Genomic DNA, 26,262 nt, shown 5'->3' with positions numbered 1-26,262 from the left:
GCAGACGCTCTTATCCAGAGGGACTTACAGTAGTGAATGCATACATTTCATACATTTAATTTCATGCATTTTTTTTAAAAATTTTTTATTATTATTTTTTATTTTTTTTGTACTGGCCCCACCTATGTCAAGAAACTTGGATGCATAATTGCAGTAAAATCATCTCAATCAAATTTGGTGACACACAAAGCAACTCAAACAACATTGAAATTGCATCAATTATGTATTTTTTTATATACAGTTGAAGTCGGAAGTTTACATACACCTTAGCCAAATACATTTAAACTCAGTATTTCACAATTCCTGACATTTAATCCAAGTAAAAAAATCCCTGTTTTAGGTCAGTTAGGATCACCACTTTATTTTAAGAATGTGAAATGTCAGAATAATAGTAGAGAGAATAATTTATTTCAGCTTTTATTTCTTTCATCACATTCCCAGTGGGTCATAAGTTTGCATACACTCAATTAGTATTTGGTAGCTTTGCCTTTCAATTGTTTAACTTGGGTCAAACGTTTTGGGTAGCCTTCCACAAGCTTCCCACAATAAGTTGGGTGAATTTTGGCCCATTCCTCCTGACAGAGCTGGTGTAACTGAGTCAGGTTTGTTGGCCTCATTGCTCGCACACACTTTTTCAGTTCTGCCCACACATTGTCTATAGGATTGAGGTCAGGGCTTTGTGATGGCCACTCCAATACCTTGACTTTGTTATCCTTAAGCCATTTTGCCACAACTTTGGAAGTATGCTTGGGGTCATTGTCCATTTTGAAGAACCATTTGCGACCAAGCTTCAACTTCCTGACTGATGTCTTGAGATGTTTCTTCAATATATCCACATAATTTTCCTTCCTCATGACGCCATCTATTTTGTGAAGTGCACCAGTCCCTCCTGCAGCAAAGCACCCCCACAACATGATGCTGCCACCCCCATGCTTCACGGTTGGGATGGTGTTCTTCAGCTTGCGAGCATCCCCCTTTTTCCTCCAAACATAACGATGGTCATTATGGCCAAACATTTCTATTTTTGTTTCATCAGACCAGAGGACATTTCTCCAAAAAGTACGATCTTTGTTCCCATGTGCAGTTGCAAACCGTAGTCTGGCTTTTTTATTGCGGTTTTGGAGCAGTGGCTTCTTCCTTGCTGAGCGTCCTTTCAGGTTATGTTGACATAGGACTCATTTTACTGTGGATATAGATACTTTTGTACCTGTTTCCTCCAGCATTTTCACAAGGTCCTTTGCTGTTGTTCTGGGATTGATTAGGACTTTTCGCACCAAAGTACGGTCATCTCTAGGAGACAGAACGCGTCTCCTTCCTGAGTGTTATGACGGCAGCGTGGGTCCATGGTGTTTATTCTCGCGTGCTATTGTTTGTACAGATGAAAGTGGTACCTTCAGGCGTTTGGAAATTGCTCCCAAGGATGAACCAGACTTGTGGAGTTCTACAATTTTTTTTCTGAGGTCTTGGCTGATTTCTTTTGATTTTCCCATGATGTCAAGCAAAGAGGCACTGAGTTTGAAGGTAGGCCTTGAAATACATCCACAGGTACACCTCCAACTGACTCAAATGATGTTAATTAGCCTATCAGACGCTTCTAAAGCCATGACATCATTTTCTGGAATTTTTCAAGCCTGTTTAAAGGCACAGTCAACTTAGTGTATGTAAACTTCTGACCCACTGGAATTGTGATACAGTGAATTATAAGTTAAATAGTCTGTCTGTAAACAATTGTTGGAAAAATTACTTGTCATGCACAAAGTAGATGTCCTAACCGACTTGCCAAAACTATAGTTTGTTAACAAGAATTTTGTGGAGCGTTTGAAAAACAAGTTTTAATGACTCCAACCTAAGTGCATGTAAACTTCCGACTTCAACTGTATATATACATCTCCCGTTTGTCATGTCTCTTGGGATATGGTTCACAGCTGCACTGACAGATGTGTTAACTTGACAACTGTGTCGGTGTTTTGAATGACCTTTCCCCCCATTTTGTTCCATGCTGGCTGAAGACCTAGCTAGCCAGTAACTAGCTAACACCAGACACAGATGAAAGGGGAAACATGTAAATATCTTTGCCATAGATGAATCGTGTAAACTTTTAATTATATTTGCTGACAGACACCCAACAGTCAAATTTTGGCACCAGTAAAATAGCTACCTAGCTCTATAAACCACGACCACACAAACACACCTTCTCCGGTGTTGGTTACAAGGCGGTACTTATTTAAATTAGGTAAGAGAATATCATGTTAACATTACTTTAATAAAATGAGCGTTAGGGTGATGTCACCCTATCCCCTTAGTAATCCCGCCTCCTGAATCCAAGTGTTTGACATGGAGGAGGGTGTATCTCCCTCCAGCTCCCTGACAGGTTAATTGTCAGTTACAGAGGGGACCAGTAACTTTATGATCAAACTTCATCAATGTAGAAGCAACAGTCATTTTTCATACTTTGGTCATCATACTTTGATCTGGTTTCATCCAAATATCAACCAATTTCATGAAAAACATGATTTTGACTGTTCAGGACCTTTAAATAATCATTGTTATCTAACTCCAAAACCTGTCGGCTCATAAACTTCAGAAGATGCCGCATTCATGGACCGATAACGTCCCTCTAATGTTGCCAATATTCTTCGTTGTGACAGGGAGATGAGTGGAATAGATAATCCCCATGAAACGCCTGTTTGTGAAGAGGAACTCAAAATATTTCTGCACAAGAGTTGACACGGTGCAGAAACTCAAGGCTTTTGTTTTAACTAGCCAGAATAGCAATGGAAAGAGTCTGGGCCAAGATAAATATGGTCGGCCAGCTCAGAGCACACAGCGACTCATGAGTAAGCGCCAGCATCGTAGGGATCAATTCCCCATTCTAGATTCATTTCCAGCTCAGCTATTTAATGCTATTGAATGAACCAAAGTATGACTGTGCACAGCACAGCTCACACCTACAAACAAAGAAACAAGACAACTTAAGCTCCTCTGACACACGTGTGTGGAGAGAGGCAGAAGTGAATCAGAGAGTCGGTGTACTTTGTTGTCTTGGGTATGCCAGTGTACATTTTAACAGTGACTATGCATGATGAATATCACTATCCATGTAAGGGTGCTTAGTAGCTAGGATATTCCTGTCTGGATCAAGGCAGCAGTTTCTCCATGTTCATTGTGAAATTCAAGTACAGTCACTTTTCACTCAGGTGTTCTGTCTTCTCCTTTCCTGGATGATTTCTAATCATCTTCTCCTCTACCCCCCCCCTCAGTATGCCAGGGCATCACTAACCGGTTCAGCCTTCTGGGGTCAAAAGAGGGCCACTACTTGAACATGGTCAAGACCTACAGCAATTGTACCATTGTCCTGGAGAACCTGGAGGTCACACACATGGAAGACCACCATGATCTGTCTTTCCTCAGGGTAAGATAAAAGGAACGTTAGCCTGGTCCCAGACCTGTTTGCGCTGTCTTGTCAGCTCCTATGAACAATGACCATAGGAGATGTCAAGATGGCACAAACAGTTCTTGGATCAGGCTACAGGTAAGGAACCCCTTTGTTTGGAGAAAGCATTGGAGAAAGCATTACTGGATGAAAACATCACAGCTGCAAAAAAAATATTCTCACAGGCTTGTTTTAACATGGTCCAAAGCTATTTCAACGGGTAAGCTGTCCAAAACACCTCATTAGACCCTTACAGCTTCAGTTGAGATAGTCTCTTAGGTTGCGCTCATACTTGTGACTAGGTTCAGTGGGTTACCGGTGGTAACCTTCTGTGAACCTTGTCTAGCTATGAGGTTATAGACAGGTGAAAACCAGTAGCACCTGAGCTGGAGCCTCTAGGTCTGAAGTTGTTCACCCCTGGCATAGTGTGTGAAGACAAGGCCTAACCCAAATGTTTCCTTGTTTGTCCACAGTCCATTCAGGAGGTGGGTGGCTATGTTCTGATCGCCCTCAACACAGCCAACAGGATTCCCCTGGACAACCTGCGCATCATCCGAGGCCACACTCTCTACAACGATGGCTTTGCCCTGGCTGTGTTGATGAACCATAACAAGTCAATGGGAGCAGGCACCACCGAGCTGCCTCTGACCAGCCTCACAGGTCAGTCTCTCGGCCTGTCCCTGCTCTGCCCAGGCAGACTCTGTACCCAGCCGCATAATGAGGGTTAGGGTTGTGATTGAGGCTATGGTTAGGGCTTAACCAGGTTGTGTCCATAAAGCAAGGGTTGTGATTGAGGCTCTGGTTAGGTTTGAACCAGGATGTGAACATGAAGCTAGGGTTAGGGTATGAACCAGGATGTGAACATGAAGCTGGGGTTAGGGTTGAGGCTAGGGTTAGGGTATGAACCAGGATGTGGACACGAAGCTGGGGTTAGGGTTGAGGCTAGGGTTAGGGTTGAACCAGGATGTGGACACGAAGCTGGGGTTAGGGTTGAGGCTAGGGTTAGGGTTGAACCAGGATGTGGACACGAAGCTATGGTTAGGGTTGCTTTTGGAGTAAGGTTATCTACACCGTTTTATTACATTGATTAATTCACATCAACATCCATCTGAAAATAAACGCATCTCTCTCCGTTTTCCAGAGATCCTGAAAGGAGGAGTGAAGTTCTCAGGCAACCAGCTGTGTAACGTGGAGACCATCCAGTGGTTGGACATCGTGGACATTGACAGCAAACCCAACATGCAGTTACCTGAACCCAACAGAAATCGTCTCTGTAAGGAGCTCCTGTTACAGCACATTAAACAATGCGTCACATAAATGCACCTACCATAATCCCATTCAATGATTTGTGTTTTTATACACCCTTGAGGCTAGATTTGTTCATGTTGTTAGATATTAACAGGAAGCTGCTTCACCCAGCGCAGCCAACAGTCATGTTTAACTTTCAACTAATCAAATACTCTAACTTTGCTTTATTGAACATTAAAATACCGAAGTACACTATAAAGTATTAAAGTACACTGAAGTTGCAGAGTTCTTGAACTATTATTTTGATATATTTTCTGTAGGTAAAAAATGTGATCCTGGATGCTTCAATGGTTCATGTTGGGCGCCCGGCCCAGAACACTGCCAGACATGTAAGTCTGTAAACCATACTCTAATATTGTTGAAAGGTATACCGTAAGACAAAAACAAGGGCATAGTTGTATGATATCATAACTGGCACTTGCACATTACTGATGCTGTTTTCCTTCCGTCTAGTGACGAAGCTAAACTGTGCCCAGCAGTGCTCTAAGAGGTGTAAGGGTCCGTCTCCCATCGACTGCTGCAACGAACACTGTGCTGCTGGCTGCACTGGACCCAGACCTACAGACTGTCTGGTGAGAGACCCTAACCGTAACCCTAACCCATCTTCACACTGTATCTGACCCAGACCTACAGACTGTCTGGTGAGAGACCCTAACCATAACCCTAACCCATCTTCACACTGTATCTGACCCAGACCTACAGACTGTCTGGTGAGAGACCCTAACCATAACCCTAACCCATCTTCACACTGTATCTGACCCAGACCTAGAGTGGCTGGTGAGAGACCCTAACCATAACCCTAACCCATCTTCACACTGTATCTGACCCATACCTACAGACTGTCTGGTGAGAGACCCTAACCATAACCCTAACCCATCTTCACACTGTATCTGACCCAGACCTACAGACTGTCTGGTGAGAGACCCTAACCGTAACCCTAACCCATCTTCACACTGTATCTGACCCAGACCTAGAGTGGCTGGTGAGAGACAGACCGACAGACAGACACGCCACTTTCACACGCCACTGTCAAGTGACCTGAACAGGAAGAGAGAGACAGATTCCACCTTCACATTGTACTGGCGTCATAGGGTGGGACAGGAGTGACCATGAACGATTCTGGGCTTTAGTTAGGCTTTAAGTAGGGTCCAGAGTTTCCCCTGGTCAGGTCACGTGGTCTGAAAAAACCCTGGCTAGTCATAGGTCAAGAATGACATCTCTCACATATACTACATATACTAGGCCGTCTTTGTAAAAATGTGTTCTTACATTTACGTCATTTAGCGGACGCTCTTATCCAGAGCGACTTACAGTAGTGAATACATACATTTCTTAATTTATTTATTTATTTTTGTACTGGCCCCCGTGGGAATCGAACCGACAACCCTGGCATTGCACACACCATGCTGGCATTGCAAACAGCATGCTCTACCAACTGAGCCACAGGGAACCTAACTCTTAACTGACTTTCCTAGTTAAATAAAATAAAAAAATAAAAAAATGTATTTTAATTATTTCTTTTTATTTCTTCACCCAATAAATGTGTTAGGAAACAGACACACATTGCATTTCACATTTCACACATCATTATTTCTGTCTTATGATGTTCCCTTTTGTCTTATTGGCTGGTGACCAACATACTGTACACCAGTAACACTGTTTTCTATCCACTTTATGATTGAAACCACATTGTATCCGGTGACCGTTTGGATCACTGATTAAACCCTGCTTTTTGACAGTGCCTTGAAAATCAGGCTTAGTCCCCGGCTGGGAAGCTAAGCCGGCGTCACCTATTTCTCTCTGGCTAAGCTGAGCCGTGAAATAGCAATGCAGTGTTATAATCTGTGCATACGGGTCTGTTATGGTCCTATTGCTCTGTCAATGATGGCTGGGACGTATTTATTAGGACATGTAACATTTTAAAACATTTTGCAACAGAAAGTGAAAACAAGCGTTTCTTATTGGACGGGTTCAGGTAGTCCATTTCCTGTTTGTCTGTTGTCTTTGGTTTGTTGCTTAATGAACATGGCCCTGTTTGGTGCCGTAGGCCTGCCGGGACTTTCAGGATGACGGGACGTGTAAAGACTCATGTCCGCGCCTCCTGCTCTACGACCGCAACCTTCACCAACTAGTCAACAACCCAGACGGGAAGTACAACTTCGGGGCCACCTGCGTCAAGACCTGCCCTCGTAAGAAAACCCCCATGTCCCATCCATGTCCCCTTATGACCTCTTCTATGAGGCTACTGTATATGATAAAGGATATAAGGATTCATTCGAAGCTTTGTACACAGAGAGAGGGCTTCAACCGAGACTACAGAGAACACATATGAATCTTTCTTGACATTCAGTGATGTGTAACGTTCAGAGATGATATGCTGGTGTGCAGAACGAGGAGGTGATCCCTTTAGGGCAGTGTTTCCCAACTCCAGTCCACCAGTACCCCCAACAGCACACGTTTGTTGTAGCCCCGGACAAACTCGCCTGATTCAACTCATTGGGGACTTGATTATTAGTTGACAAGTAGAATCAGCTGAGTTTGTCCGGGGGCCACAACACAAATGTCCGGGGGGAGTCAAGGACTGGAGTTGGAAAACGCTGGCCTATAGGCTGGTGTATTACTCTAGGTCAGTCAGTCTGTGCCAGTCTCTCTGAGTTGAATCAGAAACTGCATAAACGAGGAGGGGGAAAAAGGATTTAGGTTCAGGGAGTGCTAATACTACAGCTGCCTCCACTTTCTCCAGGCTGTTAGAATCAGCTCTCAGACACTGGCATGCATACAATACTGTCCTATACAGTACACAATGCATTACGTAGATTTGTTATATATTCTGGTTTTTTTCTTCACCTCAGATAACTATGTGGTGACAGACCATGGAGCGTGCGTTCGGACGTGCAGTGGTGACACGTACGAAGTGGACGAGGGAGGGGTCAGGAAGTGCAAGAAGTGTGATGGACTGTGTCCCAAAGGTACAGTTGATACTGCCACAACTTCTAACGTTACTTTACATCCTCATGGCAGGGGATGATGACACTGCCTGAATGTGCCTCTCTGTAACACGGAAAGTTCACCCCAGAGTGTTATTCCGCAAAGATGCACTGGAGGGTTGTGTTCAATACAATTTTATTTCCAATAGGAGATTTTCTGATTCTTGAATTGGAATTTCATTTGATTTTTTGAATACAAATGTGTTTTACCCTGCTGTACTGCGTTCATTTTCTGGCTTGTGATTTCTCAAACATTTTAGTGTGGGCAAAGAAATTAGAAGCCACGTTTGTTTTTATTAACATATTACTAATTTTCACAGTTTGCAATGGACTTGGAATGGGGAATCTTGACAAAATTCTGTCAGTCAACGCCACCAACATTGACACGTTCAAAAACTGCACCAAAATCAATGGGAACATTGCTATTATCTACACGTCTATCCATGGGTAAGTGTTAAGAACATATAGAATAAGACCTAAGAGACTGTAGAGTCAGACCTGACTCGTTTTTTTTACATCACACATAATGTGTTGTATTTGTATTTGTGAATATGGCAGATACATTTCACCGTTCTTGCTATTCACAGGGACCCATTTACCAAAGCACCAAAGATGGATCCTGCCAAGCTAGACGTTTTCAAGACGGTCAGAGAAATCACTGGTAAGAGGCAGTGCAGACCAGTCTATTAGCTATACTAAAAGGTTATCAAAAGAGCCATGCTGTTGATTATTCTACGTTCAAATGTATTTGAATTGTCTTTCTTTTTTTTTTCATTCTAAAAAAACAAACATCCAGGCTACCTGCTGATTCAGAACTGGCCAGAGAACATGACATCTCTCAGTCCCTTTGAAAACCTGGAGGTTATTAGAGGACGGACCAAACAGTAAGATCACTGTTCAGTCTCCGCATCTATTATAGAGTGGCAGTAGTGAGCTGGTCAAGCCCTTAATAGCCACCTGGAACTTCTAAAAATGAAGTGTCTCTCTCTCTCTCTCTCTCTCTCACTCCCCTCTCCTCTCTCTCCCTCCTCAAGTGGTATGGTGAGCTTGGCCATAACCCAGTTAACCATCACCCACCTGGGTCTTCGCTCGCTGAAGGAGATCAGCGATGGAGACGTGGTCATCACCAAGAACTCCAACCTCTGCTACACCAAGAAACGCCACTGGAAGCAGCTGTTCAAGTCCGACAGGCAGACCATACAGCTGGAGAGCAATGCCCACCCAACCGAATGCGGTAAATCATAAAGTCATTATTTAGTGATGAACATCTTTATTGATGTGTGTGGTCACATAACACCAAAGAAAAAGGAACAGCAGCAAACAGAGCAGTCGCAACAAACACCAACAGTCAACACCATAATGTCACATAAACAACTCAAGCGCATAATAAAAATGGGTGATAACATGATGTTCTGTGTTTACTAAAACAAAGGTCACATCGAGGTATGTGGCTCTGAGATTAATATTGCCAATCTCTATTGTTGTGGCCATAAAACTGTGAAAGTGTGGGAGAACTAGGAAATGAACGCTAGCTTGTTGCTTGTACAGGGTTGTGTGAAAAGTGAAAAGGATATTTTGAATACTATATATACTTTATGTATTGGTTAAAATAATGATTTTGTGTTGATATCTATGTGTTTGTACATGTGTGTTTGCAGGGCTGCAGAACAACACGTGTGACACAATGTGTACCAGATATGGCTGCTGGGGACCTGGACCCACCATGTGTTTCGCCTGTCAGGACTACAGCCGAACAGGAAGCTGTGTAGACTCCTGTAACCTACTTGAGGGGTGAGGGAGGATCCCTTGTCTGTTCCCCATTTATACAATTAAAGGGACCTGATTCTGCAAAGCTGAAGCAGTGAAGAAGAGTGAAATTAACTTTTTGTACACTTGGCAAAGAAAACTATTGGCAACTCAAGCTATCAGTTGAACATGGGTACTTTACGAGATGCAGTTTTGCATGGAATGAAATAGTAAAATCAGACAGAAGACTTGCCGTCAGGAGTACATGTAAAAAGTTCTTAAGGCAGTAAGGCGGCAATAAATCCAATGCATGAGAAGACAGTCCTCTCAGCTGGAACGGGAGCACTTAACTCATAGATATTTAACTTCGGGAGTCTCCTCTGTCAAACATTGAGCGTCACCTTGCTATGAGGAAAGGGATCAATGCAACCATCTGCAAATGGAACCACCTAAAATCCAATGTTGAACGAGTAGAAAGCGTAGCCTGGTCCCAGATCTGTTTGTGCTGTCTTAGTAACTCCTTTGGGACAATGACAATAAAGGTTGGCAAGACAGCGCAAGTGGAAATATGCTACATGCTGACATTTTGTCCTCATTCTGCAGGGAGCCACGTGAGACTGAAGTGAATAAGACGTGTGTGGAATGTCACCCTGAGTGTCAGCTCCTCAATGGAACCCAGACCTGCACTGGACCAGTATGTGTGTCTCTTATACTTATTCTATGTCTAAGTATTTGTCTCTATATTATAAACTGGGTGGTTTGAGCCGTGAATGCTGATTGGCTGAAAGGCGCGGTATATCAGGTATACCACGGGTATGACCCCCAATTTCTTTTTACTGCTCTAATTACATTGGTAACCAGTTTATAATAGCAATAAGGCACCTTGGGTTTGTGGTATATGGCCAATATACACGATATGGCCAATATACACGATATGGCCAAAGGTATGTGGACACCTGATTGTCGAAACGTCTCATTCCAAAATAATGTGCATTAATATGGAGTTGGTCCCCCCTTTTGCTGCTATAACAGCCTCCACTCTTCTGGGAAGGCTTCCCACTAGATGTTCGAACATTGCTGCAGGGACTTGCTTCCATTCAGCCACGAGCATTAGTGAGGTCGGGCACTGATGTTGGGCGATTAGGCCTGGCACGCAGTCGGCGTTCCAATTCATCCCAAAGATGTTTGATGGGGTTGAGGTCAGGGCTCTGTGCAGGCCAGTCAAGTTCTTCCACACCAATCTCGACAAACCATTTCTGTATGGACCTCGCTTTGTTGCATGGGGGCATTGTCATACTGAAACAGGAAAGGGCCTTCCCCAAACTGTTGCCACAAAGTTGGAAGCACAGAATCATCTAGAATGTCATTGTATGCTGTAGTGTTAAGATTTCCCTTCACTGGAACTACAGGGCCTAGCCTGAACGATGCGAAACAGCCCCAGACCTTGGCCAACTGTAAGTGCTGTTATTTTGAAGAGGAAAAGTCAACTGTAAGTGCTGTTATTTTGAAGTGGAAATGTCTAGGAGCAACAACGGCTCAGCCGCGAAGTGGTAGGCCACACAAGCTCACAGAACGAGACCACAGAGTGTTGCAACTGAGGACAGACAATTTTATGCGCTACGCGCTTATGCACTCATTGGTCCCGTTCTGTGAGCTTGTGTGGCCTACCACTTCACGGCTGAGCCGTTGTTGCTCCTAGACATTTCCACTTCAAAATAACAGCACTTACAGTTGACCGGGGAAGCTCTAGCAAGACAGAAATTTGACAAACTGACTTGTAGGAAAGGTGGCATCCTATGATGGTGGCACGTTGAAAGTCGCTGAGCTCTTCAGTAAGTAACCTATGGAGATTGCGTGGCTGTTTGCTCGATTTTATACACCTGTCAGCAACGGGTGTTGATGAAACAGCCTAATCCACCAATTTGAAGGGGTGTCCACATACTTTTGTATATATAGTGTACCACGGCTAATGGCTGTATCCAGGCACTCCGCGTTGCGTCGTACATAAGAACAGCCCTTAGCCATGGTATATTGACAATATAGGGGCGGCAGATAGCCTGGCGGGGAGGAGCGTTGGGCCAGTAACCGAAAAGTTGTTGGATCAAATCCCAGAGCTGACAAGGTTCTGCTCCTGAGCAAGGTAGTTAACCTACTGTTCCCCGGGCGCTGATGAGGGTGATGTCGATTAAGGCAGCCCTCCGGACCTCTCTGATTCAGAGGGGTTGGGTTAAATGCGGAAGACACATTTCAGTTGAATGCATTCAATTGTACAACTGACTAGGTATCCCCCTTTCCCTACCACACCCCCTCATGCCTTATTGCTTAATATACTATGTGTCTCTCCATGCCATGTCCCAGCACAGTAGGCACAATGTATTTCTCTAGCATGCTATTATTATACAATAGTTGTGTCTGTTAAATATAGTATGTCTCCGCACAGTTGTTTCTTTTAGATGTGTACGTAATACAATGTCTTGCTATCCTCTTCGCTCTCTTTCAGGGCCAAGAGCAGTGTATCCAGTGCGCTAACTTCAAAGATGGCAACAACTGTGTCCTGGGGTGCCCTAGAGGGGTGCCAGGGGTGGCAGGGGGCAAGAACACCTTCATCTGGAAATATGCAGATAAGATGAAGGTGTGCCAGCTGTGCCACCAGAACTGTACCCAGGGGTAAGTGAAGGAATCTGTCACAACCACATAAATACCGTAATACACAAATACAGACACGTGCATCCCATTTTTTATTTAAAAAAATGAAATGTCTCAGTAAAAAAATAGATGTAGAGGTAATAGAACGGACACGTGTTCATACGTGCTTTATGTGTTTACAGATGCACCGGTCCTGGTCTGAAAGGCTGTCAGTCTATAGGGTAAGCAATTGACTCTTATCATGAACAGTAACTTACAATGGTACTGTTCAAATTGTATTCAAACTTAGAAACACTAAGTTCACTAAGCTAATGAAAATTTTTATCATTTGTATGTCGTTTTATTTTCTTCTCTGCATTGTTTGGTTACCACCTGTCTCCCACGCAGTAACTCTGGCTTATCGGTGATCGCGGCTGGAGTGGTGGGTGGGCTGCTTGCCTTCCTCATCATGGGCCTGTCTGTCTTCGTGTTGCTGCGGCGACGCCACATCAAGAGGAAGAGAACCCTGCGAAGACTACTCCAGGAGAGAGAGGTGAGAGACAGACACTGAACCACTGAGCTTTAAGGGCTTTCTACGGATGGAATGTAGTCATCGTTGGTAGTGCATCAAAGTGAACAGAAAGTAAACCGTCCTTATCCGCATCTATTACTATTCTACAGTTAGTTGAACCGTTGACCCCCAGTGGTGAGGCACCCAACCAGGCCCTGCTCCGCATTCTCAAAGAGACCGAGTTTAAGAAGATCAAAGTGTTGGGATCAGGGGCCTTCGGCACTGTCTACAAGGTAAAAACAAGCGTTAACTTTTTCTAGATTTCGTTCAGAGAACTCCAGTGTCTTGAATTGTACTGTAGTGAAGGAGCATATGGGAATGTGTGTTACGACTGCTTATAAACCAACACCCTTTAACCACATCTACGTCTGTTGTCAATTTTGCAATTAACAGCCACATATTTAACGTACCACATCCGGCATCATAATCCAATCCACAGTAACTACCAGTTAGTTTACCATTCCCACATTCCACTGTAACGAACCAAACCTTTAAGAAATTATTAAAGTACACACATTTTTCTTATGATTATTTAGTGCCTGGAATTTTTCCTGACCTCTTGACATGACCATGAAAACATCTGTACTTTGTGTGTGTGTGTGCGTGTGTGTGTGTGTGTGTGTGTGTGCGTGTGTGTGTGTCGTGCAGGGTCTGTGGGTCCCTGAAGGAGAGGACGTGAAGATTCCTGTGGCCATTAAGGTTTTAAGAGAGGCCACATCACCTAAAGCCAACAGGGAGATATTGGACGTGAGTTATATCACTCTATATCACTTCACTCTTAGACAAGGCTGGTAGAAACACAATCCAGAAATGTTTCGGCCCTCAAGGACCAGGATTGGCATCCCTGCTTAAAGATGTTTGTTCATGGGAGTTAGAACTGGTATCTTCCAAATATAAAGACATTCTATATCTGATTTACAGTAGAATCTAAGTTAGTGCTATTAGGCACTATTAGGTATCATACATTCATTGATGGTTACCCATACCACACTGTACAAGCACTTTCAAACGAAACATTCGTTGACAAATTCGTTTTTTGACCTAATTTAGCGGCATAATATGTTATTGAGTAGCCTATACAGCCACTATTGCATGTCACTGGACACTAATTCCAAGCACATGCTCATCAATTCAGGAAGAAGCTGAAATAATGACAACGTTTAGTTAGAAAATGGGAAATGGAGTCAGGTTTCTAGAAGTCATTTTCTCAGTGGGAGCGTAGGAAATGAGATTAACTCATTGAGAAGGTTTGGACCAGGGTTGGGGCGTGGGAGGAGGATACTAATTCAAGGTTAAGGTTTTCTGGAATGAAATCTAAAATCTTTTCCAGTAACCGCAGTTTTAAAAAACACAGTCCAGACCTGGGTTCATAAAGTATTCGGAAATACTTTGGCTGGCTGGCTGCACTTGATTGAGCTTTCCTGGCGCAATGGAACCAATAGAATAGTCCAACTTCATGCCCCACCGATCTAGCACTCCAGGCAGGCTCAATCAAACGCCCTAAGTATTTGAAAGATATCAAACATGATTTGAGCCCAGGTCTGCCACGGTCCTGTGAATATTCAGTTTCAGGATTTAGAGCATATGGACAGCTGAGGTCTTTGCAGTGATGTTTTTCATGACCTCTCACCACGAAGGTCAAGAACTTTCTTAAAGTAAAGGTCTTGCACATTTACGTATCTGGCTCGTAAGCGTACATTGTCTTCAAGCTGTCAGTTGTTGAAATGGTCCATGTTTAGATATCATAATTGAGTTTTATGAGTGCACACTAGACTGATGCCAGTATCCCTAGCCCTAAAGGCGGTATACTGTACTGTACTGCCCTGGAATAAAAGTTGCTACTATATCTAACCGACTATAGGAGGCCTATGTGATGGCCAGCGTGGACAACCCCCATGTGTGTCGTCTGCTGGGCATCTGCCTGACCTCCACAGTGCAGCTGGTCACCCAGCTCATGCCCTACGGCTGTCTGCTGGACTACGTCAAGGAGAACAAGGACAACATCGGATCCCAGTACCTCCTCAACTGGTGTGTGCAGATCGCCAAGGTAAGACTGCGGTGCATTTAAGCGACCGGGCAGTATGTGTTCATTCAATGTAGTGAATTTCCAAGACGCTGTTGTTTTTCCAACTAACCAAAAGAAAAGTGTGTTTGTGAAAATTGGTATTCTTTTTTTTTACTCTTGCTACGGCTACATTTGGAATTTCAAACCACAAAATGCTGGGTGCACTTCCTGTCCTGAAGCCGTCTGTCATGCTCTGCTGCATAATTATACAGATCTGGTGTCAGTCTGTGTTTGATTTAGAAAAGTTGTTGCTGTCTTGTCACACAACGATCATGACGGGGTTAGGCATAAATGACGAAACTGGAACGTGGCACCCAGACTATGATAAGGCTCTGACCTCTTTCCTAACCATGTGACTTGACCAAAACTCTGGCCCTTTAAGACTACCCATGAGTCACAGTGTAATGTATTAAAACGTAATCAAACAGTGAGTCAGTGGAGTGTCCGGAATGGCCATGTATGTCCATACACTCCTATAGACACCTACAGTTCAACGTTCACTTGACATCTTGTTGACCTTTTTAAAACAATAATACAATGAGTCACTAAAAAGTGCTGTGTCTATGTATGGCCATAGACTCACTCATTCACTTCTACCTCCTCATTTGACCTTTAACCTGTGGTTGGCCTCAGGGGATGAGCTACCTGGAGGAGCGTCACCTGGTGCATCGTGACCTGGCAGCGAGGAACGTCCTGGTGAAGACCCCTCAGCACGTCAAGATCACGGACTTTGGCCTGGCCAAACTCCTCAACGCTGACGAGAAGGAGTACCACGCAGACGGAGGAAAGGTCTGCTCCTCATTCCCCTCAGTACTGATTGAATTGAATTACTGTGAAGAAATGTAACACAAGGAACACATTTTTTTGGTCAAGAAAATATAATATTATGGTCCCGTTTTTTTTTTCTTATTTTCTGTATGATGGTGATTTATGTTACTATTTCCATCCCGACCTAATATAGTCAATTGATAACAGTTGCTATACTTTACCTACATACCTAATGTTGTATTAGCCATCTGGAAGAACTACCTCAGTTTGGTCTTGTGAACCCTAACTCATAAGAGCCCTCTCTCTACAGGTACCAATCAAATGGATGGCACTGGAGTCCATCCTCCACAGGAAATACACACATCAGAGTGATGTTTGGAGCTATGGTCAGGAACCCACACACCCACACTATTTAATAGGATTAATGCACGAATCCATTTAACATACATATAGCAATACTGGATGTACAGCAATGCATGTCAATGCTGGAATTAACCACAATGCTTGTGTAAATCCTGATACATAAATATTGTTTCTGGATCATGTACTTAATCAGAACTGTTCAAATCAGGCTCAGATAGGAGTATTGGGTTTTTGAGTATCTGGGAGATTAGTGAAACGGGTATCTGGTATCGCGGATCTAACTTTACACCGGCAGGTCCTGGAGGTCCGATGTCTTAGAATGTTGAAACCTCCCACCTCAAACCAATGTCCCTAACACACACCACCCCTGGTTTGGACACACAGTTTGGACGCATGCACACACACACACACACACACACACACACACACACACACACACACACACTCCGCTCTGTGGGCCGGTCTCCAGATCCGGTTCTCTGAAGTTGTGTCTTCTACTCTACAAGGCAAAGACATCAGCAGGCCCTGGCAGCACCACCCGGCAGCCCTCCTAAGCCCCTCTTTCTGTCCTCCTCTCCTTTTCCTTTTCCTGGTCCTCCTCTTCTCTTTCAAACTGCCAGGGCCTGCTGATGTCCTTTGCCTTTCAAACTGATCCAACACCAACAGAACCTGCCAACTCCCACTCCTAAGGACACATCCAACTTACTGATGTTGACTCTGCCGTGTTTTAGAAAGTAACATGACATTGTTGTTATCTGCCTATCAGCTTTTCTGGAATGAAAACAAAGTAATGTTCCCTAGTTATTTAACTTTAACTGAGATTGTTCCTGTGCCACTAAAAGTAGCCCTTTACACTCGTACCTCTATACGGGTTGAAAATGGCAGGTTTGTGCACTGACAAGCGCATAAATTGGAATGCAGTGGGTGTACAGTAACGTGCTATAAATGACGCTGTTTTTGGGTTGTGTAAACAACAGTAATTGTGTGAAGGCGGGGATGCAGGGTTGCGTTCCAAATAAAACAACAACAAGTGTGCTCGCTCTAGTTCCTCAACGGCACAGCTGAGAGAGCTCAAAAAAGCACTTTATAATTGAAGACTCTTCTTTGAGTCATAAAAGTGTATGGAAATGACTTAGGAACTGTGTCCACTTTGGAGAGGAGTATGGCCACTTGGAGGCAACAGTTAGTTCTTTCACTCAAACCCTTATGTTGCACCTACGCCACATTTTCCAGGAATATTCTTATCATGTTGCTGAATGTATCCAGAGTATTTTCTGATTTTGTTATCAACAAATGCGGCAAAAAGTACAGTAAATGTAAAATGCCCATAAAATCAACAGTGTAATGTTTGGATTCAGTCTTGTGTCAGGTGAACTGTTGTGTCCTCACCTTTGGTCTAATAATTGTCCCATCATCTCCAAGCTGTTCCCTTTCATTTGCTACCACGGTTATGCATATGCTTTTCATATTTCTTTGGTCAGAAACATTTCAATTTAGCCCTATCCAAACAGGCCAATACCCACAAGTGAAAACGGTTCATTGTGACCGTAATGAACGTTTTTAACTGAGATTAGGTCATTGATTGTGCCTCTGATCTATTTCACGGTACCTCTGTTTAGGTGTGACCGTGTGGGAGCTGATGACGTTTGGGACCAAGCCCTATGACGGCATCCCAGCCAATGAGATAGCAGGGGTGCTGGAGAAAGGGGAGCGGCTGCCCCAGCCTCCCATCTGTACCATAGACGTCTACATGATTATGGTCAAATGTTGGATGATCGACCCAGACAGCAGGCCTCGTTTCCGGGAGCTGATAGCTGAGTTTTCGAAGATGGCGCGGGATCCCCCACGTTATCTTGTCATCCAGGTGAGCGGTGTAACTCATTGTCATGAATATCCTGTGGAGTCACAGACCACACAAACCGATTAAACTCACTCAGCCACTGTAAGTTTAGTGAACAAACACGTACCTACCCTATAATTCTTTCGGCCTGGTTTTTGGGTGCTGATGTGTGTGTCTCTTCCAGGGTGACGACCGAATGCACCTCCCAAGTCCCACAGACACCAAGTTCTACCAGAGCCTAATCAGTGGAGAGGACATGGAGGACGCTGTGGACGCAGACGAGTACCTGGTACCTCAGCACAGCTTCTTCTCCAGCCCCAGTACCTCCCGTACCCAGCTCCTACACTCTATGGTAAAATAACACATCCACTAGGCTAGCCATAATCTGCTGCTTTGTAATCTCGTCCACTGGCCGGCTCTGTCTGTCGAACCGTCTGGTTTCACAGTGCCTCGGAACGGGACTTGACTGGAAGTCTATGGAAGGAGCGGACGAAGCAACTGCCGGTTTTAATTGGCTGATCTCTCATTCAATCACCATCTAGCATAACCCTCAGAACCTCCCCACTACATTGTGGACTTCAAGGCGTGAGCAGCACAAGTGATTTAAACAAGGTTTAAGTGAGTTTGGAAAATCTGAAAGTACACATCTTCGATAAATAGTTTTCACATACAAACTGTATATGCCCGAACTCAGAATCAGTTGGGCTTCCCAAAAATAATATGGTCAATGGGATAGAACATTTATTTCGATTGACGATTTTCGCCATTTTTCAAAGTCCCATCTAATACAGCTAATTCACCACACCCCTTTCAAGTTGTTACCGGGCTCTATGCACCAGCAATTTGAGCCTGGGGACGAGGCTCAAATTGACAGAGAGATACTATTTCTCAGGAATAGTCTACTCCTAGACTAAAAAGCATGTTCAATGGGGATTTGTCCAGGAGAAGGCTGAATCTATATCCAGGAAACTAGCCCAAAGAAAAGGTTTCCAACATCCAGCAGCCACTGGCTCTCTTCCTCTACACTCATTTCTAACACAGAGAATAGTTTTTTTTTGTCTATTAAGGAAACTGGATTAAATGCATCATTGCAGTGAATCAAAGAAAATGAATTCCGTCTAAGTTTTTATGATCACAGCTCTTTTCTGTTGTTTTACAAAGAAGGGGTCTGCAGAATTTTGGTTTTGAGTTCACATTTTGGCAGGGTGAAATTGACGTTTATTGGGCAATTTAGACTACTGGAGGGAATTCAGGTTTCCCTACTACACCTTGTATTAGAACCAACAACCTTGTGGTCAATTGTTTCCGCAAATGCTAGAACAATCTCTTTATTTATTTATTGATCCTGTATTTAACCAGATTAAATCAGGTCAGGTTATGTTGATAGTACGTGTCCCAGTTCAAGTTTTTAGTTAGCTCCTTTTGCAATCGTAGTGAAATTGAATCTTGGTTTATGTCGGCCGGGGAGGAAAGAGTAAATTGAATTTACGTGGGCGTTTATACCGTGTCATACCTGGCTTGAACAAGACAGGCCTCAATCGCCCACTTCCTGTTCCTGTTAAATTGTCGTCAGGGGGACTCTTCTTTTTCCCCTGTCCTTGTTCTAACCCCCTACTCCCCCACTACTCCCTCACCCCCGCTTCCTCCCATGTGCCCCTTGATTGATTACATCTGAGATTATGAGAAATCCTCTCTCTCTCTCTCTCTCTCTCTCTCTCTCTCTCTCTCTCTCTCTCTCTCTCTCTCTCTCTCTCTCTCTCTTACTCTCTCTCTCCTCCTCTGTTCTCTTCAGACTCAACTTCAAGAGGTCCAGTGTTGGCTATCCGGGCTGTATGCCTGCCACAGAAAGCCGGCTGGTTACTCCATAAGCTTTCAATTTTGATTACCTTCGCAGGCAGGCAGCACTACTTGTTAAATATTTTTCTGCCAGAGTAAAAGTGGAGGAACCTGCTTATATAATAGAAGCGTTTGGGTACACTATGCAGCCTTTTATGGACTTGGACCGTAGTCTTTGGCAGATGGTTCCCTGCTCAACTTGTTTTAATTTCCTCTTATTCAGCCTCTCGAAAATAATGACATTTGGATGAGCTGCTGTGTCACTCTTTTTATTCACTGTGGTCGCTTTTATTTCACCTTCTTCTTCATACACAGTAATGCAATTAAAATGTTTTGACCTTTTGAAACATTACTGTAAAGAATTCAACCAATAACAACTTAGTAGAAGTAGGCCTACAGAAATGTGGATATTTATTTGTGTTTTTGTGGTGTTTTATCATATGTGTTGGAATGTCATTTTTGACTCGGGTGTAAATCTGTTTTTCAGAGCCAAAACAGCACATTGAACAGCAGCATTGGATTGTGCCACAGCAGAAATGGGGTAAGAGAGACACACATCACAAATGTAACATTGAGGTGAATTGAAAAGAAAACTTTGTAGCATTGACACAGAGTCTTTCACAGTATGGAACAACAGCTCTCATCTCTAACTCATATGATACTATGCAGTTAAGGTGTGGTTTTGGGCTAACAAGGATTTTATTCTCCCTAGAATGGGTTCCCTGTCAGAGAAGGAAGCATGGTTCTCCGGTACATTGCTGACCCCACAGACAGTTTCTTGGACCACGCCTTCCAGCCAGCTCCAGGCAAGTGTGCCCCTTGACCTCCCAAAGGGTCTTAACCCGAGAACATGGCTCACTTCCTAAGAAATAGTGATACATTGTGAAGTTTTCCTACCAGAAACGCCTTTATTTTGAAAAGAAGAAGGACCTCTGCTAGGCAATGGCTGCAGGTCATTGTAGAGCGTCTCTGCCATGGTTTAGAAAACTAAAATTGAACATTTTAATAAAGTGTCTTCACTTAGTTCACAGAGTGGTTGTTTACCTGCTGTCATAACTCATTTCTGTTATTTCGCTTCAACAGACTACATGAACCAGAATGGCATGTCGGACATGATGAACCCTGTATACCAGCACCCCGGTCCCCCTCGCACCCTCCTCCCCACCATCTCCTCAGACGACACAGAGACAGAGTACCTGAACTGCTATAAGAACGAGGCAGTGGGGCCTGAGTACCTCAACACCCTCCAGCCCTCTCTCCTCTCCCCCACCACCTCCCCCACCACCTCCAATGGCATCTCCCCCATCACCTCCAGTGGCCTCACCACCACCGCTAACAGCCTTTTCCCCATGTTCAATGGTCTCTCCTCCCCGAGCTCCAATGGCCTCTCCCCCACTTCCAATGGCGGTCTCCACTGCGTCCAGAAATACCTACCCCCGAACAGTATAGATAACCCAGACTACCAGCAGGACTTCACCCCTTCCGTCAAGACCCATGCCAACGGACACATCCCGGCCACAGAGAACACAGAGTACCTAGGCCCAACCTGAGGCCTGTCATCCCCTACCTCCCACTGTGGATGAAAAGAGACAGCGGGTAATAAGGCTTAATATCCCACTGAGAGAAGACATAACGTCTTTGTTTAGCAGGGGTAGCGGTACCATGGACTGCTTTGCAATGTATTTATCCCTGCCTAAATGAGCCAAGTGTGTGTGCTTTCTATTGTTCGCCAGTTGTAGTACGGTACAGTGCTGGGAAAGTCTCCTCATTCCAAAAACTCTTACATTTCAAATGGAGTCTGAGCTGATAGTTTGATGAGATGAGACAGAAATGAGGCTCTTGATGTTTAACTCCATTGGGTGAAAGAAAAGCAAGAGAATACCTTAGGCCTATACTTTCAGACACTGTGGCCCATATCAGAAACCCATAGGTGTCATGTTGCACAAAACAATGTTGTGATACGAAAGTGGAGAAACAATATTACTAGACAAAATAGCGTATCCTTCAATCCTTGAGATCAGATGCTCTTGTGAAAGAAATGTAAAAACACTTATATGCCCTTTTCTTGCCAACACATAAACGGTACATGTACTAGAAGATGGCACTGATACAGTATTGGTGTATTGAGTATATAGTATTGGGTATTTAGCTCCCACATCTAAAGGGCTGGAACTGTTAGAACAATAGTTGGACGTCTGAGCCCTTCTGTGTGGAACCTACAGTTTGAGACCTGCTGGAGTCAAATGTTGCTGAACGTTAGTGTAGGAAGTGGGAAGGAGGAGGCCCTCATCGGAGTCTGATGGTGGCTGGTCCATGGAGGGCGTTGATGGAGGAACTCCCTGAAACCTTACAGGACTCTTCCTAAAGAAGCGCTTAACGAGGACACATCAATGGCAAATAATGCTCTTGATGACTTTGCTGGAGGCTTTATAACTTTCATCATATAGCCAGATGGGAGAGACACTGGCCCCTGTTGGTGACCCATTGTAACTGCATCAACATTGGGACATCGGTGTTGCTTATTATTGTTTTGTACACTAAGGCCTTTCATTCTAACACTACATCGTTAAATCTTCTCACAGCTTTAAAGTCTTGCACTCTTGCAGGTGCCCAAACTTTCAAAAATGAATCTCTTTCCTAGTTTTAAATGAACATATTAAATAGCTACTTGTCATTTGAGAGCCTGCTGTTTGACAGAGGTCCATGTATAGATAAGTATGAAATGATGTTATGTACAATATATTCAATATGGCCACCTATAAATGATCCTATCAACATTCCTCATCTAAATGGTCTTGCCACTTTATATATAAATATGCAGTTATTGATGAACTGTAATTATTTCCTTTCAAAGTGAAAATGAATAAAACGTATTTATATTGAACTATTTTGCTTGTTTTTTGAAAGACCTATTTACATATTTGGACTGACAATCTGAGTGTTTTTCATTCTGTTTTACTTAGCTGAACAAACAAGATTATTAAGGGTCTCATGTAACAAAAAAAGAAATAAAATACATTTAATCGTTACTGTAATGAAGGCCTAAAGAGTCCAGGCTTGAATGTTCTGTGTGTCAACGTGAGAAGGGTGCAATAGCCGCCTTGCCATTCGGGGCGTACAAAACGTTAAGACACTTTCCTAATAACGAGTTGCACCTAGGGCTGTGGCAGTCATGACATTTCGTCAGCTGGTTATTGTCATGTAAAAGACTGCCGGTCTCACGGTAATTGACCGTTAATTAACATAAACATATTTAGCATCTCCAGGCCTCCACTCATTCCCAGTTGTCTTGAACACACTGAAGTCGGAAGTGGAAGATTTACAAGTTCCCAGTTGTTTGGAACCCTGCATTAATCTCACCAGCGGGAGGGCGAGAGCAACAGAGAATCCGCTTCTCACGGTCCTTGCTCTCTCCTTCCCTTCCTGCGGTGATGCTGACCAGAGGGGGGGTTACCGTTTTTCACCTGATGGCGAAACACAGCATCTGCTTCATGCACAAATGAATGTTGTGCCTATGACTACAGAAAATGAAATATACTGTACTTCGATATTACAATAGACACGACGAACTGCTAATAATAAAATCGCAAGGCTATCAATACACTTAGCTACTCATTCATTGCAGCGGAAGTAGGGAGAAGCATTTTATGTTTTGTAATAGTATTGAATAAAAACATTATTGACAGCGCTGAATTAAAAACTTAAACATGAACTCACTTATAAAAACACCAGCTCTTTGCTGTATTCTTTGACAGTCTCGATTTAGTTACAGATCTCCAGGTCCACCTGGTAGGCAAGGTTTGTCTTTTCAGACAAATAAAATGGTTCAAAATGGGAACACTTGCCTACCCGGTGCACAGGGCTTCTGATTTAAGTACTACCAACAGCACAACATAAAAAAAATATTTATTTTGGCTTTTCTGTAGAAATGTTTGGTGATTGACTAGGAATGCCTTGAAGATCGACCAGTCTATCAGAATCAACCAGTTGGTGACCACTGGCCTACACCATCAATAAATGTATTAATTATTGTAGGCTGGTCTAAATAAACATTATGATATGAAGAAAATGTATTTCAGAAGAACAGAATATGAGTTGGCCTACTGCATGTTATCTGGCTATGGGCCATGCCAGAGACTTTAGGCTTGTTCATTTGGCAGACAAGATATGTTTATAATGCTTACCATTATTTTATATTATATGATTTTATACTAAGAATAATAGAATTGAACTTAGCTGAATAAAATAGAAAGGGTATTTTTCCCATTCCAGAGCAAGGGTGCGTACTAAGTGGCTATGTTGAGCATTAAAGTGATCGTTTGAAACAGATCCTATATGCTAGATTCAGAGTTATTTGGGAACTTTAGCTGTGAATTATACAAACCTTAGAATGTCTTCTAAATCAAAACATATATGGGCTGCATGATGTGACTAGGTTATTGATGATTAGAGAGTTGCAAAAAACAGCTTGTGCTCTGTTACTTGCCTTAGGCTGCAGACGCTGTTCTCTCATCAAGTGATCATATTTTCACCCATCAGACTATTCTCAATTTAATCTTGTCCTTACTAATATTGCAGCGGAGACTTTCTTCCTTTCAGCCACAAGAGCATTAGTGAGGACGGGCACTGATGTTGGGCGTTAAGGCCTGGCTCGCAGTTGGCGTTCCAATTCATCCCAAAGGTGTTCGATGGGGTTGAGGTCAGGGCTTTGTGCAAGCCAGTCAAGTTCTTCAACACCATCTCAACACCATTTCTGTATGGACCTCGCTTTGTGCATGGGGGCATTGTCATGCTTAAACAGGAAAGGACCTTCCCCAAACTGTTGCCACAAAGTTGGAAGCACAGAATCATCTAGAATGTCATTGTATACTGTAGTGTTAATATTTCCCTTCACTGGAACTAAGGGGCCTAGCCCGAACCATGAAAAACAGCCCCAGACCATTATTCCTCCTCCAGCAAGCTTTACAGTTGGCACTATGCATTGGGGCAGGTAGTGTTCTTCTGCCAAACCAAGATTTGTCCGTCGGACTGCCAGATGGTGAAGCGTGATTCATCATTCCACCATTGCTCCAGAGTCCAATGGCGGTGAGCTTTACACCACTCCAGCCGATGCTTGGCACAGCGCATGATGATCTTAGGCTTGTGTGCGGCTACTCGGCCATGGAAACCCATTTGATGAAGGTCCTGAACAGTTCTTGTGCTGATGTTTCTTCCAGAGACAGTTTGGAACTCAGTAGTGAGTGTTACGAGGACAGATGATTTTTCTACGCTACGCACTTCAGCACTTGGCGGTCACGTTCTGTTAGCTAGTGTGGCCTACCACTTTGTGGCTGAGCCATTGTTGCACCTAAACGTTTACACTTCACAATAACAGCACTTACAGTTGACCGGGGCAGCTCTAGCAGGGAATCAATTTGACGAACTGACTTGTCGGAAAGGTGGCATCCTATGACGGTGCCACGTTGAAACTCACTGAGATCTTCAGTAAGGCCGCTTACCCACAATGTTTGTCTATGGAGATTGGCTGTGTGCTCAATTTTATACACCTGTCAGCAATGGATGTGGCTGAAGTTCACTAATTTGAAGGGGTGTTTACATACCTTTGCATAGATTGTGTATTAGATTTAGAATGGCCCATTATCAAATGTGCAGGAACAGGGGTAGGTGAAAAAATAAGTCATCTGTGTGCACTGGAATAGTGAACGGAGGCCGTTTTCCCACTGGTTGGTTTTTCAATCATGCCAGGTAGACTACTCTTGATATTTTACTGCAGCCATCAACCACTGTTTGAGGAGCATGCAGCCTCTCCCTGCGTGGCAGGTGATATTCTGCCCAAACTCTGTATGCCATGGGCTCTCCAACCCGGTTCCTGCAGCTACCCAAGTGCTTAATTTGGGAATCCAAGTAAAATATGATAGTAATATGTTTTCACAACGAAACATATTTTATTAAACTGTTGACAGCCCCTCTCTCTGTGTGCTCTTTTTCTACCGTGCGTAATATGCGGTAGGCTATGTATTGTTAACAGCACAATCAATATTCTAATTCGGGGGGGTTCGGGCTTGGGCTAATATATACAGTTTCTTCGGAAAGTATTCAGACACCTTGACTTTTTGACCATTTTATTTAGTTACAGCCTTATTCTAAAATGTATTAAATAAATTAAAAATCCTCAGCAATCTACACACAATGCACCATAATGACAAAGCGAAAACAGGTTTTCAGAATGTTTGCAAATGTAATAAAAATTAAAACAGAAATACCTTAAATACCTTAAGTATTCAGACCCTTTGCTATGAGACTCGAAATTGACCTCAGGTGCATCCTGTTTCCATTGATCATCCTTGAGATGTTTCTACAACTTGATTGGAGTCTACCTGTGGTAAATTCAATTGATTTGACATGATTTGGAAAGGCACACACCTGTCTATATAAGGTCCCACAGTTGACAGTGCATGTCAGAGCAAAAACCAAGCCATGACGTGGAAGGAATTGTCCTTAGAGCTCCGAGACATGATTGTGTCGAGGCACAGATCTAGGGAAGGGTAAAAAAAAAAATGTCTGCAGCATTGAAGGTCCCCAAGAACACAGTGGCCTCCATCATTCTTAAATGGAATAAGTTTGGAACCACCAAGACTCTTCCTAGAGCTGGCCGGCTGGCCAAACTGAGCAATCGGGGAGAAGGGCCTTGTTCAGGGAGGTGACCAAGAACCTGATGGT

The 26,262-nt window shown here is 43.5% G+C and overlaps 1 protein-coding gene across 2 annotated transcripts in view; it reads left to right on the top strand.

Moving 5' to 3' along the window:
- Positions 1 to 22,426, top strand: part of LOC106600426 (epidermal growth factor receptor) — a 53,616-nt gene extending 31,190 nt beyond the window's left edge. For both annotated transcript variants that reach the window (XM_014191766.2, XM_014191767.2), the window contains exons 2-27: positions 3,261 to 3,412; positions 3,907 to 4,093; positions 4,575 to 4,706; positions 5,002 to 5,070; positions 5,195 to 5,313; positions 6,789 to 6,930; positions 7,594 to 7,710; positions 8,049 to 8,175; positions 8,316 to 8,389; positions 8,525 to 8,612; positions 8,763 to 8,962; positions 9,387 to 9,519; positions 10,078 to 10,168; positions 11,975 to 12,141; positions 12,303 to 12,341; positions 12,508 to 12,652; positions 12,781 to 12,903; positions 13,319 to 13,417; positions 14,532 to 14,717; positions 15,369 to 15,524; positions 15,814 to 15,889; positions 17,486 to 17,730; positions 17,891 to 18,058; positions 20,030 to 20,083; positions 20,255 to 20,348; positions 20,626 to 22,426. In XM_014191766.2, the coding sequence (XP_014047241.2) occupies positions 3,261 to 3,412; positions 3,907 to 4,093; positions 4,575 to 4,706; positions 5,002 to 5,070; positions 5,195 to 5,313; positions 6,789 to 6,930; positions 7,594 to 7,710; positions 8,049 to 8,175; positions 8,316 to 8,389; positions 8,525 to 8,612; positions 8,763 to 8,962; positions 9,387 to 9,519; positions 10,078 to 10,168; positions 11,975 to 12,141; positions 12,303 to 12,341; positions 12,508 to 12,652; positions 12,781 to 12,903; positions 13,319 to 13,417; positions 14,532 to 14,717; positions 15,369 to 15,524; positions 15,814 to 15,889; positions 17,486 to 17,730; positions 17,891 to 18,058; positions 20,030 to 20,083; positions 20,255 to 20,348; positions 20,626 to 21,092 (3,650 nt within the window). In that variant the 3' untranslated portion in view covers positions 21,093 to 22,426. The remainder of the gene's footprint in view (positions 1 to 3,260; positions 3,413 to 3,906; positions 4,094 to 4,574; positions 4,707 to 5,001; positions 5,071 to 5,194; positions 5,314 to 6,788; positions 6,931 to 7,593; positions 7,711 to 8,048; positions 8,176 to 8,315; positions 8,390 to 8,524; positions 8,613 to 8,762; positions 8,963 to 9,386; positions 9,520 to 10,077; positions 10,169 to 11,974; positions 12,142 to 12,302; positions 12,342 to 12,507; positions 12,653 to 12,780; positions 12,904 to 13,318; positions 13,418 to 14,531; positions 14,718 to 15,368; positions 15,525 to 15,813; positions 15,890 to 17,485; positions 17,731 to 17,890; positions 18,059 to 20,029; positions 20,084 to 20,254; positions 20,349 to 20,625) is intronic.
- The last annotated feature ends 3,836 nt before the right edge of the window (positions 22,427 to 26,262 follow it).

This window comes from Salmo salar, chromosome ssa03 (assembly GCF_905237065.1).
Source record: "Salmo salar chromosome ssa03, Ssal_v3.1, whole genome shotgun sequence".
NCBI classification, from domain to species: Eukaryota; Metazoa; Chordata; class Actinopteri; order Salmoniformes; family Salmonidae; genus Salmo; species Salmo salar.
The sequence above is the reverse complement of the archived record's forward strand: the minus strand, read 5'-3'. Positions and strand labels throughout refer to the sequence as shown.